The sequence below is a fragment of the Phacochoerus africanus genome, chromosome 6 (assembly GCF_016906955.1).
Source record: "Phacochoerus africanus isolate WHEZ1 chromosome 6, ROS_Pafr_v1, whole genome shotgun sequence".
Lineage (NCBI taxonomy): Eukaryota > Metazoa > Chordata > Mammalia > Artiodactyla > Suidae > Phacochoerus > Phacochoerus africanus.
The window spans coordinates 16009734-16026144 of NC_062549.1; the positions used below are offsets into that span (position 1 = coordinate 16009734).

Below are 16411 nucleotides of genomic sequence, written 5' to 3' on the forward strand. Positions count from 1 at the left end.
CGAAGGGCCAAAGATTAAAGATGAAATCTGCTGTTCTTTTCCCTGATATGTTATAAAAGTAAACTGTCAGGTCTTTTTATCTTTTTTTTTTTTTTTTCTTTGTGGTCTTTTCTAGGGCTGCGCCCATGGTACATGGAGGTTCCCAGGCTAGGGGTCCAATCCGAGCTGTAGTTGCCGGCCTATACTGGGGCCACAGCAACGCTGGACCCGAGCCATGTCTGCGACCTACAGCTCAGCTCACAGCAACACTGGATCCCCAACCCACTGAACGAGGCCAGGGATCAAACCGGAAACCTCATGGTTCCTAGTTGGATTCATTGACCACTGAGCCATGATGGGAACTTCTGTCATGTCTTTTTAATCATTACTTTTATACAAGGTAAAGTAATGTGATAAGCATGTTGAATGAATAAAAGAAAATATTTCAAATAAAGGGTTTTAATTAGTTTCAATAGTAGTTTTGTAGTATCACTATTGATTTCCAGGTTTTAAGTTGTGCTTTGTAGATTGAAATGATATTTCAGGTGTCTTACTTACATTCTTATTTACTAATTAGGTGCATTCATGAAATTGGTTTCTAACTTTGTTTAAATAATCCATTTTTTAATGCAGTACTAAAATAATACTTACTCTTTTACAGAGGTTGTTTGTTTTATGGTCCACCTGGAACTGGAAAAACTCTAGTTGCTAGAGCGCTTGCCAATGAGTGCAGTCAAGGGGATAAAAGAGTAGCATTTTTCATGAGGAAAGGTGCTGATTGTCTGAGTAAGTGGGTAGGAGAATCTGAAAGACAGCTGCGATTGCTATTTGACCAGGTATGATACTAAAATTTACCTATCTAGATCTATAATCAGTGTAGATGTCAGTATGTAAGAATTGAATAAACCTTGGCTTTAATCACTTTCATAGAAATAAACTCAGGAGAATTATACAATGTATATAATCTTTTTAGATTATTTTTCTTTTGTGTGTTATGATAGCACCATCTTCTGAAGTTTTCTGTTTTGTTTTTTGTTTGTAATGGCCACACCCGTGGCATGTGGAAGCTCTTAAGCCAGGGATCAAATCCAACCTGCAGCTGTGACTTATGCCACAGGTGCATTCATGAAATTGGTTTCTAACTTTGCCACAGCTGCAGCAACTTCAAATCCTTTAACCTACTGTGCCTGGCCGGGGATCAAACCAACAGTTTTACAGTAAAAAGAGAAAGGAGTAATTGGATCTAAGTTCTTTGGAGTCTTAGGTCCCATATCTAGAGAGAGATTGGTAGTTTTGTACTTAGAGACACAGCAGTAGTGAGTGATGTTTCAGGATGCAGGCTGAAGATTAGCTCTGCCCCAGAGTGGCATTCAGTTTCAATACATATTCATTGTATTGACAGCACATTGTTAGACAATACATTCTCATCTACTGAGACGTATTCCTGAAAATGCTTTTATATCCCTTTGTAGAATTCACTGAGGTATTTAATTTTTATTTTTAAAAGTCTGAAATAGATTTTTTTTTAAACTACAGCATCTTGTTAAATGTTTTCTCATCCTCACGTGGAGGAAGGTTTTGTATGTCACTGTCTTCTGTTCTTTGTCTTGTTTTGACAGCTGGTCTTTAATAGATACTTTTTGTGTCCCAATAATTATAGCTATATGAAATCTAAGGGATATAACCAGTGGAGTATTTTGCATACTTCCAACTAAAAATGCAAATAAATTTAAATAGTATGCTGTTATAATTTAGTCTGAATCCTTAAAACATAGTTCTTTAATTTACATTTATATTTTAAAAGTGTAACTTCTTAAAAAAAGTATAACTTCTTAGAAGCAAGTTAGAATGAAAATGAATTAAAATGACTTATATTAAGTCTACATATTTGAAGGTTTTCATGATAACATGCAATCACTGGACCTGCTTTCTAGGCCTATCAGATGCGCCCATCAATTATTTTCTTTGATGAAATCGACGGTCTGGCTCCAGTACGATCAAGTAGGCAAGATCAAATTCACAGGTAAAACTTGATGGCACCTCTGCCTTTCTTCCTACGTTCTAAACTATATTGATGTTGCATGAGGGATAGAATGTTAAATGGTGAAAGAAATATGCAGAAGTCATCAGTTTTTTATTTCTTTTTTAAAAAAACTTAATTGGTCACTCCAGAGTTGCCTGAACAGTGACTCATTACTCTGAAAATTGATGAAGTGAATGAATCAAGCTTTTCTTTTTCCTGTCCTATAACCATGATTCAGGCCATGATTCAAAGCAAATTAATAGTATTGTTGAAGTAACTTTTGTTTTCCATAGGAAAAATAACAGTTAATAAATGCAGAGGAAACTATTAAGCTAGAAAAATAACCATTTTTCAACCTCTTATGAAAGAGTGGATCAAGACCTATGATTTTCAACTGGGAGTGATTTTGCTTTCCCTAGGAGACACATGTTTGAATATATTTTTAATTGTCTCACCTGGGAGGGGGTGCTCTGCTGACATCAAGTGGATGAATACCATGGATGCTGTTAAATATTCTACAGTAATCACAGGACAGCTCTCCACAACAAAAAATTACGGGGCCCAAAATGTCAGTGGAGCCAAGATTGAGAAATCCTGATCTAAGCAATAGTTATCAGTGGCTGCTAAAACAGTAAATAGGTGAAAAGGTTAATAGTAAAGTTTATGCTGAGTGGAGTGAGCTGATGACACCTCAACTAAACCCAATTCGCTGATCTTAAAGGAAAATCTGGTATTATGTGCCTCCTGAGATACACCATAATAAGTACATGGAATCTTGCTGTGAGATATGTCATCCCAGAGAGTTTAGTCTGCATCTGTTACGCTTCTAGATCTAACTGCCAGTTTACAGGAAATGCAAAAGCTAGAGGAAAGTTAAATGACCCTATCTAGAAGCAGTCAGCCGAGTCCAGAATGTAGAAAGACAAATGAACCAGTTTCTTCAACAAATAAAGGGCGTGAAGGAAGAGGGGAAAAAACGGAAGTGTGATGAGAACTGTTATAGATTTGAGGGATGCTTGACCAAGTGCAGCATGTGTGTATCTTGGCCTGAGCAGATCGAAATGTAAAAAGATAATTTGGGGTTAAGAGATGCAAATTATTGCCTTTGGAATGGATAAGCAATGAGATCCTGCTGCATAGCACTGGGAACTATATCTAGTTACTTATGATGGAGCATGATAATGGGAGAAAAAAGAATGCATGCATGTATGTGTGAATGGGTCACCTTGCTGTACAGTAGAAAATTGTCAGAACACTAAACCAGCTATAATGGAAAAAATAAAAATCATTATTAAAAAAAAAAGGATTTCCCGCTGTGGTACAGTGGATTAAGAATCTGGCTGCAGCAGCTTGGGTTGCTGCAGAGGCTTGGGTTCAGTCCCTGGCTCAGGAACTTCTATGTGCCACAGGTGTGGCCACTAAAAAAAAAAGTTTAAAAAATAATTTGAGGAGTTCCCGTCGTGGCGCAGTGGTTAACGAATCCGACTAGGAACCATGAGGTTGCGGGTTCGGTCCCTGCCCTTGCTCAGTGGGTTAACGATCCGGCATTGCCGTGAGCTGTGGTGTAGGTTGCAGACGTGGCTCGGATCCTGCGTTGCTGTGGTTCTGGCGTAGGCTGGTGGCTACAGCTCCGATTCAACCCCTAGCCTGGGAACCTCCATATGCCGTGGGAGCGGCCCGAGAAATAGCAACAACAACAATAACAACAACAAAAAAAAGACAAAAGACCAAAAAAATAATAATAATAATAATTTGAGTTAATCATGGAAATTGGATATTAGGTGATATTAAAGAATTATTGTAATTTATGTTGGTGTCATAGTATCATGGGAGTTTTTTATTTTTTTCTTATTTTTTTATTTTTTTGTCTTTTTGCCTTTTCTAGGGCTGCTCCCACGGCATATGGAGGTTCCCAGGCCAGGGGTCAAGTCGGAGCTGTAGCCACCAGCCTACGCCACAGCCACAGCAACACAGGATCCGAGCCGCATCTGCAACCTACACCACAGCTTACGGCAACACCGGATCCTTAACCCATTGAGCAAGGCCAGGGACCGAACCCGCAACCTCATGGTTCCTAGTTGGATTCGTTCACCACTGAGCCACAATGGGACCTCCTCATGGGAGTTTTTTAAAGCTCTCATCTCAGAAATACATATGTGCGGTACTTAGCATGAAATATTTATGGACTAACTGATCTGAGATTTTTTTGTTTGGTTGGATCTTTTTAAAGCTATTGGGTAAAAATATAAAGGAATACTGACAATTATTGAAACCGAGGGATGAAGATGTAGAGGTTGTTTTACTGTTCTCTCCATAATAAAAAGATTAAAATGTAGTTAAAATTCTGTTTTTATGCTATATGTATATTCCATTTTATTTTGGGGTCCTTTGATAACGCATACACAAGGAAGCGTTTTGTGATTTTTAGTTCCTGTTTGTCTGCCTAGTATTTCCTAATAATTTTTTATATTGTTTCCTTGTTTGAGAACTCTTTAAGTTCCTCGGTGAAATTATGCTTTATGAAATGGCTTCCAGGATCATTCGTGGCATTCTAAAGACTATATTTCCCACTGATTTTTATGTTTATGTGCTATTTACTATGTTATTTTACAGATTTTTTTAGTCCATTGAAATAATGGGATGCTCCGAGAAAATTCATTCATATGTTTAATGTGTTAAATCTTAGCAAAGAAAGAAATGATGTATTCAGCTTTCATACAATTAATCTCTTCTCTCTTATTTTTGAACTTAGTTCGATTGTTTCCACCCTACTAGCTCTTATGGATGGACTGGACAGCAGAGGAGAAATTGTGGTCATTGGAGCTACCAACAGACTGGATTCCATTGATCCTGCTTTACGAAGGCCCGGTCGCTTTGACAGAGAATTCCTTTTTAGCCTACCTGATAAAGATGTAAGAATTTAACATCACTCTGGAGTTTCCATTTTGGCTCAGTGGTAACAAACTTGACTAGTATCCACGAGGTTACAGGTTCAATCCCTGGCCCTGCTCAGCTAAGGATCCCAGGTTGTTGCTGTGGCTGTGGTCTCGGTTGCAGATGTGGCTCAGATCTGGTGTTGCTGCGGCAGCTGCAACTCTCACCTGGACCCCAGCCTGGGAACTTCCATATGCCGCAAATGCAGCCCTAAAAAAAAAAAAAAGAACTTAACATCCTGAAATTTTGACAAAATTGATTGCCTTTATCATGAACAAGTCTTGGTATAGTGAAAATTTGAGGATTGAGTTTCGTATATTCTGAAGCAAAGTTGCATGATTAATGTTCAAATACATATGTATGTATTTTTAAAGAGGTATTATTTAAAGAAAATAGCGGATAATTTTTTATTCTTTTTTTTTTAAATAGTACCTCCCTGAAAATGCTCTTAAAATTCTTTCAGTTTGAGCACAACGTTTGCATGTTAATCATGCAAGTTGATTTTGATTCAGAACATGTGGCCATAATGAACAGTCATTCCTTAGCCAGTTCATTAGCCTTGGCTTTTCATGGATATAACTATATAATCATACTTAGTTATTTTAAAGCTGCATAATCTTTTGAGAACTAAGTAAGAAAAGATGAGTAAAGCTGCCAGTATTCTTAAATAAAACAGTTCTTAATATGTTCCAGAATAAACAGTAGTCCATTAGTGACTTAATTTCTCTCATTTACATTTATAATGAATAGAACTTGAGCACTGTAAATGCAGATATGTTTAACACAAATTCTTTAAGTTCTTGAAAATAACATTTTTCATTTTTACTGTTTCATATTTCTGTTTATATTAGTTACTGATGTCTTTAAATTTTTAATCAAATTATTTTGTTATTCTAATCTGAATAGCATTTTATTATTATAGACAAATTAAATTATTTTTATTTGTAGGCTCGAAAAGAAATTCTAAAGATTCACACAAGGGATTGGAATCCTAAACCACTGGACATGTTTCTAGAAGAACTAGCAGAAAACTGTGTTGGTAAACATTGCTTTAAGCGTTAAAAGAAATAATTACATGCGTTTCAAAGATGGAACAAGTTGCAGTTTTGCTGAGGTTATGTTTAAAGACATAAAGGTTATATTTATTTCTTAAATTTATTGTTTGTGGCATGTTTTCTTCTTATGGAGTCCTAGATATTAAATAGAGATAATGGACATTTTGGCTGTCAGGTAGTCTGAGAACAAAGTTAGGCAATAATAATAATAGTTACCTTTTGCTGACTTAATAATTTTCTAGTCATCCTGTTAAGCATTCTGCATTTATTGTTTCAGGTAATTCTCACATCAGTCCTATGAAGTAGTTAGCCTTATCCCCATCTTACAGATGTGGAAATGGCTGAGAGAACATGGGTGATTCTCTAATAATCACACATCTGGTAAATGACAAATTAGAATTTGAACATAGCCTGTCTGGTTTTAAAACTTAAGCTCTTGACCCCTCGTGCACATCTCACTCAAATAGTTGATGGCTTTGTTAAGGATTATTACCACCATGTAAGTTGCCTGGAGGAATGAGAGATATGTTAGCCTTATTACTCTTAAAAGATTTTGCTGCTATATTGCTAGGCTGATTTTTTTTTTTTTAAACCTTGGTCACTCTAATAGGGTCGTGGTTTACTTAAAAAATTTTTTTGGTTGCTTTGAATAGGATACTGTGGTGCAGATATCAAGTCAATATGCTCTGAGGCTGCTTTATGTGCTCTGCGGCGACGCTACCCACAGATCTATACCACTAGTGAGAAACTACAATTGGATCTGTCTTCAATTACTATCTCAGCTAAGGATTTTGAGGTGGCTATGCAAAAGATGATACCAGCCTCCCAAAGAGCTGTGACATCGCCTGGGCAAGCATTGTCCACCATTGTGAAACCACTTCTGCAAAGCACTGTTCGCAAGATCTTAGAAGCCCTGCAAAGAGTGTTTCCACATGCCGAAATCAGGAGAAATAAGGCATTAGACTCAGGTACAAAATTTGATTGACCATGTCCTTTTTTTTTTTTTTTGCCTTTTTGTCTTTTTAGGGCCGTACTTGTGGCATATGGAGGTTTCCAGGCTAGGGGTTGAATTGGAGCTATAGCTGCCGGCCTACACTACAGCCACAGCCACACAGGATCCAAGCTGCATCTGCGACCTACACCACAGCCCATGGCAACACCGGATCCTTAACCCACTGAGTGAGGCCAGAGATTGAACCTGTATCCTCATGGATGCTAGTCAGGTTTGTTAACCACTGAGCCATGACGGGAACTCTGACCATTTCATTTTTATAATCAATAAAGCTAGGTGTTTTATACATCCCAGTGATACTTCTTTTATAAACAGCCTCTTAAAAGTAATTTGGTCATCCTTGCCTAGATATTTGAAGGAAATTTACTTCACAGATTGCCCTAGACTTAATCTGTTTTTAAGTTTAGAAGGCATTTCTATATTTACTTGTTATTTGTATCTACACAAACTTGTTTTTGTCCACGCTGCAGCATGTGGAAGTTCCTGGGCCGGTAATTGAACCTGCCACACAGCAGCGACCCAAGCCACAGCAATGGCAATGCCAGATCCTTAACCCACTGAGCTACAAGGGAACCCTCTGTACAAACTTTTTTTCTTCTTACGGCTGCACCTATGGCATATGGAAGTTCCCAGGCTAGGGGATGGATTGGAGCTGCAGCTGCCAGGCTATGCCACAGCCATAGCCACACCAGATCCAGGCTGCATCTGCAACCCTCACTGCAGCTTGCAGCAGTGCTGGATCCTCAAACTACTGAATGAGGCCAGGGATTGAACCTGCATCCTCACAGAGACTAGTTGGGTTCTTAACCTGCTGAGCCACAATGGGAACTCAAGAAACTTTTTTTTTTTTTTTTTGGTGTTCCCCCCCCCCCTTTTTTTTTTTTTTTATTCAAGAATAGTTGATTTATAATGTTGGAAGATTTCTACTGTACAGCATAGCGGTTCAGTTATACATATGTACACATCCATTTGCTAAAAAATGTAATGGAAGTTTCTCAGGTTGCTAACTGAATCATAACAAAGATTTGCTTTGTAATCCCAAAACGTTACTAATGTACACTTTTTTCATTTGTTTTATAGATATTTCTTGTCCTCTGTTAGAAAGTGACTTGGCGTACAGTGATGATGATGTTCCATCAGTATATGAAAATGGACTTTCTCAAAAATCCTTTAATAAGGCAAAAGAAAATTTTAATTTTCTTCATTTGAATAGGTACATTTCCCTTGAAAATTAATATATGTATTCTTTGATGTGTAAATTCTCTAAGACTAAATGAAATGATGTTTGAAAAGATAATGGATGCTAATTAATCTTTTTTTAAACTAAAATTATTTGAAAAATTTTTTATTGTTACATTGTCGTGATGGTAGAAACTATACTATTTAAAGTATTCCTAAAAATCTGTAGAGGTTGGTTGTTTCCAAAAGCCATATAAACCATGCTGTTATTTTATTTTTATTTATTTTTAAAACTTTATTTTATGGCCGCCTCTGCAGCATATGGATATTCCCGGGCCAGGGATTGAATTCAAGATACAGCTGAAACCTACACCACAGCTGTTGCAACGCTGGATCCTTTAACCCACTGCACTGAGCCAGAATCGACCTGAGCCACTGTAGTCAGATTCTTAACCCATTGTGTCCCATCAAGGATTCCTAAACCATGTTGTTATGATTGACTAGCCATGTAGTCAAAACTTTTTGACTTATAAAAGTTCATAATTAGGAGTTACCGTCGTGGCTCAGCGGAAACGAATCTGACTAGTATCCATGAGAATGCAGGTTTGATCCCTGGCCTCACTCAGCAGTTTAAGGATCTGGTGTTGCCATGAGCTGTGGGGTAGGTCGCAGACGTGGTTCGGATCTGTCGTTGCTATAGCTATGGTGTAGGCCAGCAGCTACAGCTTTGATTCAGCCCCTGGAAACCTCCATATGCCAATGGTAGGTCCCTAAAAGGACAGGGGAAAAAAGTTCTTGATTAGTAATTTGGGAGAGAAATTTAAACTTTTTTTCCTTAAACGTAGATTATTACTCATTTCTTTCAGAAATACATGTTATCAACCTATGTCTTTTCGACCAAGAATGTTGATAGTGGGAGAGCCAGGATTTGGGCAGGGTTCTCATTTAGCCCCAGCTGTCATCCATGCTTTGGAAAAATTTGCAGTATACACATTAGACATTCCTGTTCTTTTTGGAGTCAGTGCTACATCTCCTGAAGAAACATGTGCCCAGGTAACTCATTTTTGCTCAGACAGATAAGCTGTAAGAAAAAGTAGTCTTCCAAAGACAGAATTTAGAATTGCCTCTTTTTTTTTTATTAAAGAGTATGGGTTTAAATCCCATTTTCACCACTCAATATCTGTGTGACTTAGGAGAGTTATTAGATCTCTCTGTCTCCTTTTCCCTACTTGCAAAATGGAGATAATAAGAGTACTTAACCTTGTATGGCTGTTGTAAGAATTAAATGAGTAAAGTACTTAAAACAGTGACTGCTTTATGCAGATGTTTGCCGATTCTATTTTTACTATGTTTATATTAATTTTTGTAAATGTAAAAGTGTTTTATTTTTATATTTAACCTTGGTTGTCATAAAAAAAAAAAAAAAGTCTTCTTGGAGATCCCATCATGGCACAGCGGAAACAAATCCAACTAAGAACCGTGAGGTTGCAGGTTCGTCCCTGGCCTCGCTCATCAGATTAAGGATCCCAGGTTGTTGCTGTGAGTGTAGGTCACAGATGCAGCTCTGATCTGGCATTGCTGTGGCTGTGGTATAGGCTGGCAGCTGTAGCTCCGATTCGACCCCTAGCCTGGGAATCTCCATATGTCGCAGGTGCAGCCCTAAACAAGAAAAAAGAAAAGTCTTCTAGATTTCTTGAGCTGTTTTCTAATTGCTTGAATCAGTGTTTTTCAAAAAATGAGACTTCTGCAAAACATTTAAAAATAAGATTAAAGATTGGGGGAGCATTTTAAAAACTCAAGGGTTTTATGTGAAAATTCTGGGAAGCTTAACATTGTTTCAGATTAATAAAGCACATTACTAATATACTGACTCTAATTGAATGTAATTTTTTTCTCTCTCTACTAGATGATTCGTGAAGCTAAGAGAACAGCACCAAGTATAGTATATGTTCCTCATATTCACTTGTGGTGGGAAATAGTTGGACCAACACTCAAAGCCACATTTACCACATTATTACAGAATATTCCTTCATTTGCTCCAGTTTTATTACTTGCAACTTCTGACAAACCCCATTCTTCTCTGCCAGAAGAGGTAATTTGTGGAAGAAATCATTATACTTCAAAAAGAGATATTCATACCAAAGTAATAAGAATTTATTGTAAAAATTCAAAGTGCTACAGAGGTGAATAAAATAAGGAAAAGTTTTCCTATTAAAGATAATCATTGTTAGCTGTTTGTTATATGTTCTTACTGGGCAGGATGTTATGTGTACACGTGTATGTGTATAGTAAGACCACATAAATTTTTTTTCTCTTACACAAACGGAATTTGATGCATAATCTGTAACTTGCTTTATACCTTATGTATTTTTTAATATGTAAGTTTTAAGAGGGACATGACTTTTTCCATTGTCTTGATATGCCATAACTCATTTATCCAAATCCTTATTAATAGATATTTCATTTTTCCTCTCTTTTTTTTTTTTCCTGTTGAACTGTTACAGTGAGTACTCTTGGGTTTTAAATTGTGTGAGCATTACTATGTGGATTTTTTAGCATCCCTTCCTAGAAATGGAATAACTATAGCTTCGTCAGAGTATGCACATTTGACACTTTTGATAGTGTCAAATTGTTGTCCTTCAAATTTGTATCAATTTACATAGCTACCAGTAACAAAAGTTGATGCTGCCCTGCTTGTAATGCTCTTCTCCTAGATATTTTCCTGGCATGATCCTTTATTTTTCTCAGGTCTCTGCCTGTGTATCAATTCAGATAGGTCTTCCCTGATTAGCTTCTCAATTATAGAGTGGCACCTCTGCCCATTATTCTGCTTTGTTTTTGTCACTACTTGATATTGAATATTCCTTTTTGACTCTGTCTCTCCTAGCAGAATGTAAAGTATGTAAAGTTAAGTACTTTTTTTCTACCTCTCTATCCCCAGAGTACATACTGATGAGTATATCGAAGGTCTCTCTGTGTGTATGCTTTTTTAAAAATAAATGACTTTAGAAGTTCCCATCGTGGCTCGGTGGTTAACGAACCTGACTAGTATCCCTGGGGACTCACGATCGATCCCTGGCTTCCCTCAGTGGGTTAAGGAGCCGGTGTAACTGGTGTAGATCACAGACGAGGCTTGGATCTGGCGTTGGTGTGGCTGTGGTGTAGGCCAGCAGCTATAGCTCCGTTTTGACCCCTAGCCTGGGAACCTCCATATGCCATGAGTGCGGCCCTAAAAAGACAAAAGACAAAAAAAAAAGACTTTAATAAGTTTTTCCTGCCTTTAACAGAATTTGTTTATAGTCTTTAGAACATTAGTAGGAAGATAAATTCAAATCTTTTATTAAAGAAATATTGAGCGCTTATTCTATGACAAGCATCATTCTAGGTGTTGGAATATAGCATTCAACAATTCAGATCAAAATTCATATCCTTCTAGGGCTTACATTTTAGTTGAGTGGGAAACAGACATAAATAAAATATAATACTAATCTGCAGCTTTGGAGAAAATTTAGCTAAGCATTGCCAAGTGTGGTAGGTTCACATTATTAAATCCCCTGGGTTGGCATCACTAAGAACATGGCATTTAAACAAATACCTGGAAGAGGTAAGGTAGTGACCCGCCTGAGCATCTAAGCAACAAGGGTTCCTGCAGAGGACAAGCAAGTGCAAAAGTCTTGAGGCAAAAGTGCATTTAATGTGTTAGAAAAGTTGCAAAAAGTCCAGAGTGGCTGGAGCAGACTGAGTGAAGGGTAGAATAGAAGGAAATGAAGTCAAGAAGTTACCAAAGGACCAGATAATGTCCCTGATGGCAGTTTTAGTCCTTGTGAATCATTCAACTAAACATTGGGTAATTGTGGAAGGAACATTACGTATAGATTAATTACAGATTCTTGGGGTGGGAAGAGTCCTTAAAGGTTTCTAATTTAGTTAATTTAGTTCTGAACTTCGAAGTCTTTCTATTGTGTAGAGCGCCTTCTCTCTTCATTTTGTTAGCTCTGACTCCTAAAAAATGCATTTATTTTGAGAGACTTCTTAATCTCCATTTGTTTCCCAAATGCAGTTGAGAACCTGTCTAATTTGTCTTCATTATGATAACTCTTTGTATGTTCAAATATACTTTTGAGTTCATTTCTATCTCTTCACTCTGACCCAGGGTTTTTCACACTAAACATTTTTCCTATGATGAGGTATAATCCCTGGAATTATTAAATACAATAGAAGATTATTTCTTGCTCATTTAACAATACCAGGCAGATAATTAGACTGATAGGTCTACCCTCCCCCAAGTAGTCATTTCAGACACTTGGGCTGAGGGAGCTTTCTAATTTTCATCATGTGGCTTTCCAGGTTATTTTTATTCCACCCAGCTAAAAGGATTGGCCCATTCTTGTGCCTGGTTTGAAAGTAATACATATTATTTCCTTTCACATTCTGTTAGCTAAAATTCACATAGCCAAACCTGACTGCAAGGGAGACTAGGAAAAGTGATACAGCAGTGTGCATCAAAAAGAGGAGAACATGGGCTGTGATAATAGAGGCTGTGTTGCACATCACACATATTTTTAGTTTCCTCAAAATTCTAGTCACTCTCCTGAATGAATGTCTTTCTTTTTATATTCCTTCTAAAAGGCTGTACCCAGAATGAATTAAGTATTCTAGCAGTGTTCTGATTAACAGAATAAAGAAGAATTGCTATTTAGTAGCCCCATTATACTATTGATTTATTGTACTCACTATAAGTTAAAACTTGTTAATTATTTCAGAGTTTAAAGTGAAGATAAGTTTGTATTCTTGGTAATGAGTAAGGCAAACTAGCTGAATTTTCTTTATATGGACAAAGTTGAAAAACAAAAAAATTTAACCTGGGATAATTTTATTAAGAATGTGGAAATTCTGTGCTTAAAAAAATTTTTTTAAGACAAATTCTTCGTTTTCTTACAGTAATATTTCCTGAGCATGTAATTTTAAACTGGATGAAGTATCCTAGTATCATACTGTACGGCAGGTTGGAATGGATACTGGACCTGGAATTGCTCATTTTACAAAATGAATAATCTAGACTAGACTATATAGATACAAATAAGCAAATCCACTTTGAGCCTTATGTAGTCTATATAGTCCTTTGTGATTCAGTGATGCTGTCTATATAGTGTTGGACTATAATATATGAGAACTACTGTGTAAACTATTATTAGTTACATTAAAGTTTGTCCATCTCAAAACTGCAGTCAGAGTGTCTGTATGCATGAGCACTAGTGGACCATAAAAACTTTGCAGTATGGAGAAATGAGAAAGAATGTCATCAGTGGATTAGATACTTTGATGGATCTGTGAAAGACAAGCAGGGGTTATTAGGCTTATGCAGGTAACCACATTTCAAAGTATGTGTGCGAAAGGACTGCTTTGAAAGATGGGAGTAGTTTCTAGCTCTGGATCAGTGCTAGGAAGGAATTGAAAGAGTCCTTGGACAACTTTGGGGTAGTTGGCTTTCTTCACTTCTGACCATGCCAGACAGCAGTCAGCAGAGTTGTTTGTCCCCAGCTAGAGCAGTGACTATGCACCCAAGAATTAGTGTGGCAAAGCATTGAGTTTATCCATAGGTGCTAATGTCAGAAGGAGTGGGGCGACCCTGTGCCCAGAAGACAAATTACAGGTACCAGTATAGGCTAGCTTCTTCCATAATCACTGAAAGTAGAAGTTAGAATAAACAGAAAAGGTGCCAGTGAACATTCAGAGATTTCAAGGCAGAGATGGGTTTTTATTATAAATAAGCATTTGCAGAAAGACAGTCATGTCCATGTATCAGCAACAGACTTGTGGAAAAGAACCAATTGAAGACATTATAAATGAAGTAACTCCATGAAAATAAAAAGGTCCACAAGGTGAAAAAAGAGCAGACACAGTTGAAGAGTGGATTAGCAGGATGGAAGATCATAAAATCAGGAATTCATATATAATAAAAATAAATAATAAAGATTTAAAAAGTAAGGAAAAGTTAAAGAAAATGGAGGAAATAGATTCAGGTCTAACATCTGTTGGGATTTATGAGAGAAAAGAATTGTAGAAGATAAAATAGTCGCATAATAAAACATTTCATAGAATTAAATAATACCATAGTCTTCAGATTTAAAAGGTCCCTTGTTCTAACTGATGGATATAAAAAGATCCACATCTAGATAAAATTTCAGAACATCAAAAGTAAAGAGAAAAAATCTTCTAAGAGAATAAAACATTACTAGAAAGGATTGAAAAATTGCTTCTACATTCTTTTTTTTTTTTTTTTTGCTTTTCAGGGCCACACCAATAGCATATGTATGGAGGTTCCCAGGCTAGGGGTCTAATCAGAGCTACAGCTGCTGGTCTATACCACAGCCACAGCAATGCCAGATCCAAGCTTCTACATTCTTATTGGTAACACTGGTTACTAAGGAGGCAACTGAGCAATATTTTCAAAGTTTGAAGGAAAATAATTTTGAACCTGCAATTTTCTTCCCAACAAAGTTAGCATTTGCATGAGAGAGCAAAATATATTTTTGAACATTCAATGCCTAAGAAACTATTACCCATATACCCCTGACTGAAAGAATTATTAAAGGGTTATTATTTCTCCTCTTGGGTTGTTTTTGTTTGTTTTGCAGAAGAGACATATAAGAAGCAGGGAGTGAAAAAAGCAGTAAAACTTGTTACAAAATTGTGCTAGAAACATTTTTTTTAAGGAATGTGAAACAATCTAAGTCGATCTTGGTCTGAACTCAAAACGGCAGGAAGGGTATATTGAGAATGAGGCAGTAAAAGCAAAATCAGATATTTAGCCAATATGTAGACAATGATTAGCCTTACAGTTTGGTAGGAAAATAAGCTTATAACAGTAAAAGAATAGAAATATAACTTCCAGGCCAGCAAAAAGCGGGGAAAGGTACAAATTGCAATAAAAATATCAACAGAACAAGTGCATTCTAAAATTTAACATAGAAGAAAAAAGTGTTTGAATTTCCAAGAAAATTTTGAAAAAGCAGTGAGTAGGTTCTTAGCCCACCAAATTTGGTAAAGCATACCACAAAGTTGGCAATTAAAACTCTGAATTTGGGAGTTCCCATTGTGGCTCAGTGGTTAATGAATCCGACTAAGAACCATGAGGTTGCGGGTTCGATCCCACTGAGGCCTTGCTCAGTGGGTTAAGGATCTGGCGTTGCTGTGAGCTGTGGTATAGGTTGCAGACGTGGCTCAGATCCCACGTTGCTGTGGCTGTGGCGTAGGCTGGTGGCTACAGCTCCAGTTCGATCCCTAGCCTGGGAACCTCCATATGCCATAGGAGCAGCCCAAGAAAATGGCAAAAAGACAAAAAAAACAACTCTGAATTTGGGCCAGAGTGAACATATTAATGGACTACAGCTCATTAGTAGACTCTTGTATATAAGTAGTTTAGTAAACTAAATGAATTAGCAAAGTAGGGACTTATTTCATAAATTGTGTTGCGATGATATGAGGAAAATTATCATAATTTTCATAAGCTTGAAGCAGGAAAAACCCGACAAAGCAGAAAGTGCAAAAGCCATAAATGTAAATTTCTCTGTATAAAGATATGCTAATCAAAGCACACAAGCATCATATAAGGAATAAACATTACTGTCCTTTAAAAGTAATACTTGGAGGAGTTCCTATCGTGGCTCAGTAGAAACGAATCTGACTGGTATCCATGAGGATGAGGGTTCGATCCCAGGCCTCACTCAGCAGGTCAAGGATCCAGCGTTGCCACAAGCTGTGGTATATAGGTCACAGATGGTGGCATGGATCTGGTGTTGCTGTGGCTGTGGTATAGGCCAGCAACTACTGCTCCAATTTGACTCCCAACCTGGGAACCTCCATATGCCATGTGTGCGGCCGTAAAAAGACAAAAAAAAAAGTAAGATAAAATAGTAATATTTGGAGGAGTTCCCGCTGTGGTACAATGGGATCTGCAGTGTCTTGGGAGTGCTGGGAGGCAGGTTCCATCCCTGGCCCAGGAACTTCATATGCCATGGAAGAGCCAAAAAAGAAGAAAATAATAAAAATAATACTTGGAAAGATCTAGAGGTTTATGTAGAAACATCCTTTGGGGATCTGTTTTGCCATGTTACTTTTTTGGCAATAAAATATCCGGAATTCTCACTGTGGCTCATCAGGTTAAGAACCCAGCTAGTATCCATGAGGATGCGAGTTCAATCCCTAGCCTCACTTAGTGGGTTAAGG

At 37.3% G+C, this 16411-nt stretch overlaps 1 protein-coding gene across 2 annotated transcripts in view; it reads left to right on the forward strand.

Annotated features, from left to right (window-relative positions):
- Positions 1–16411, forward strand: part of ATAD2 (ATPase family AAA domain containing 2) — a 67944-nt gene that overhangs the window by 37109 nt on the left and 14424 nt on the right. For both annotated transcript variants that reach the window (XM_047783314.1, XM_047783313.1), the window contains exons 12-19: positions 641–815; positions 1914–2002; positions 4755–4914; positions 5885–5975; positions 6645–6959; positions 8084–8216; positions 9049–9235; positions 10089–10274. In XM_047783314.1, coding sequence (XP_047639270.1) covers positions 641–815; positions 1914–2002; positions 4755–4914; positions 5885–5975; positions 6645–6959; positions 8084–8216; positions 9049–9235; positions 10089–10274 — 1336 coding nt within the window. The remainder of the gene's footprint in view (positions 1–640; positions 816–1913; positions 2003–4754; positions 4915–5884; positions 5976–6644; positions 6960–8083; positions 8217–9048; positions 9236–10088; positions 10275–16411) is intronic.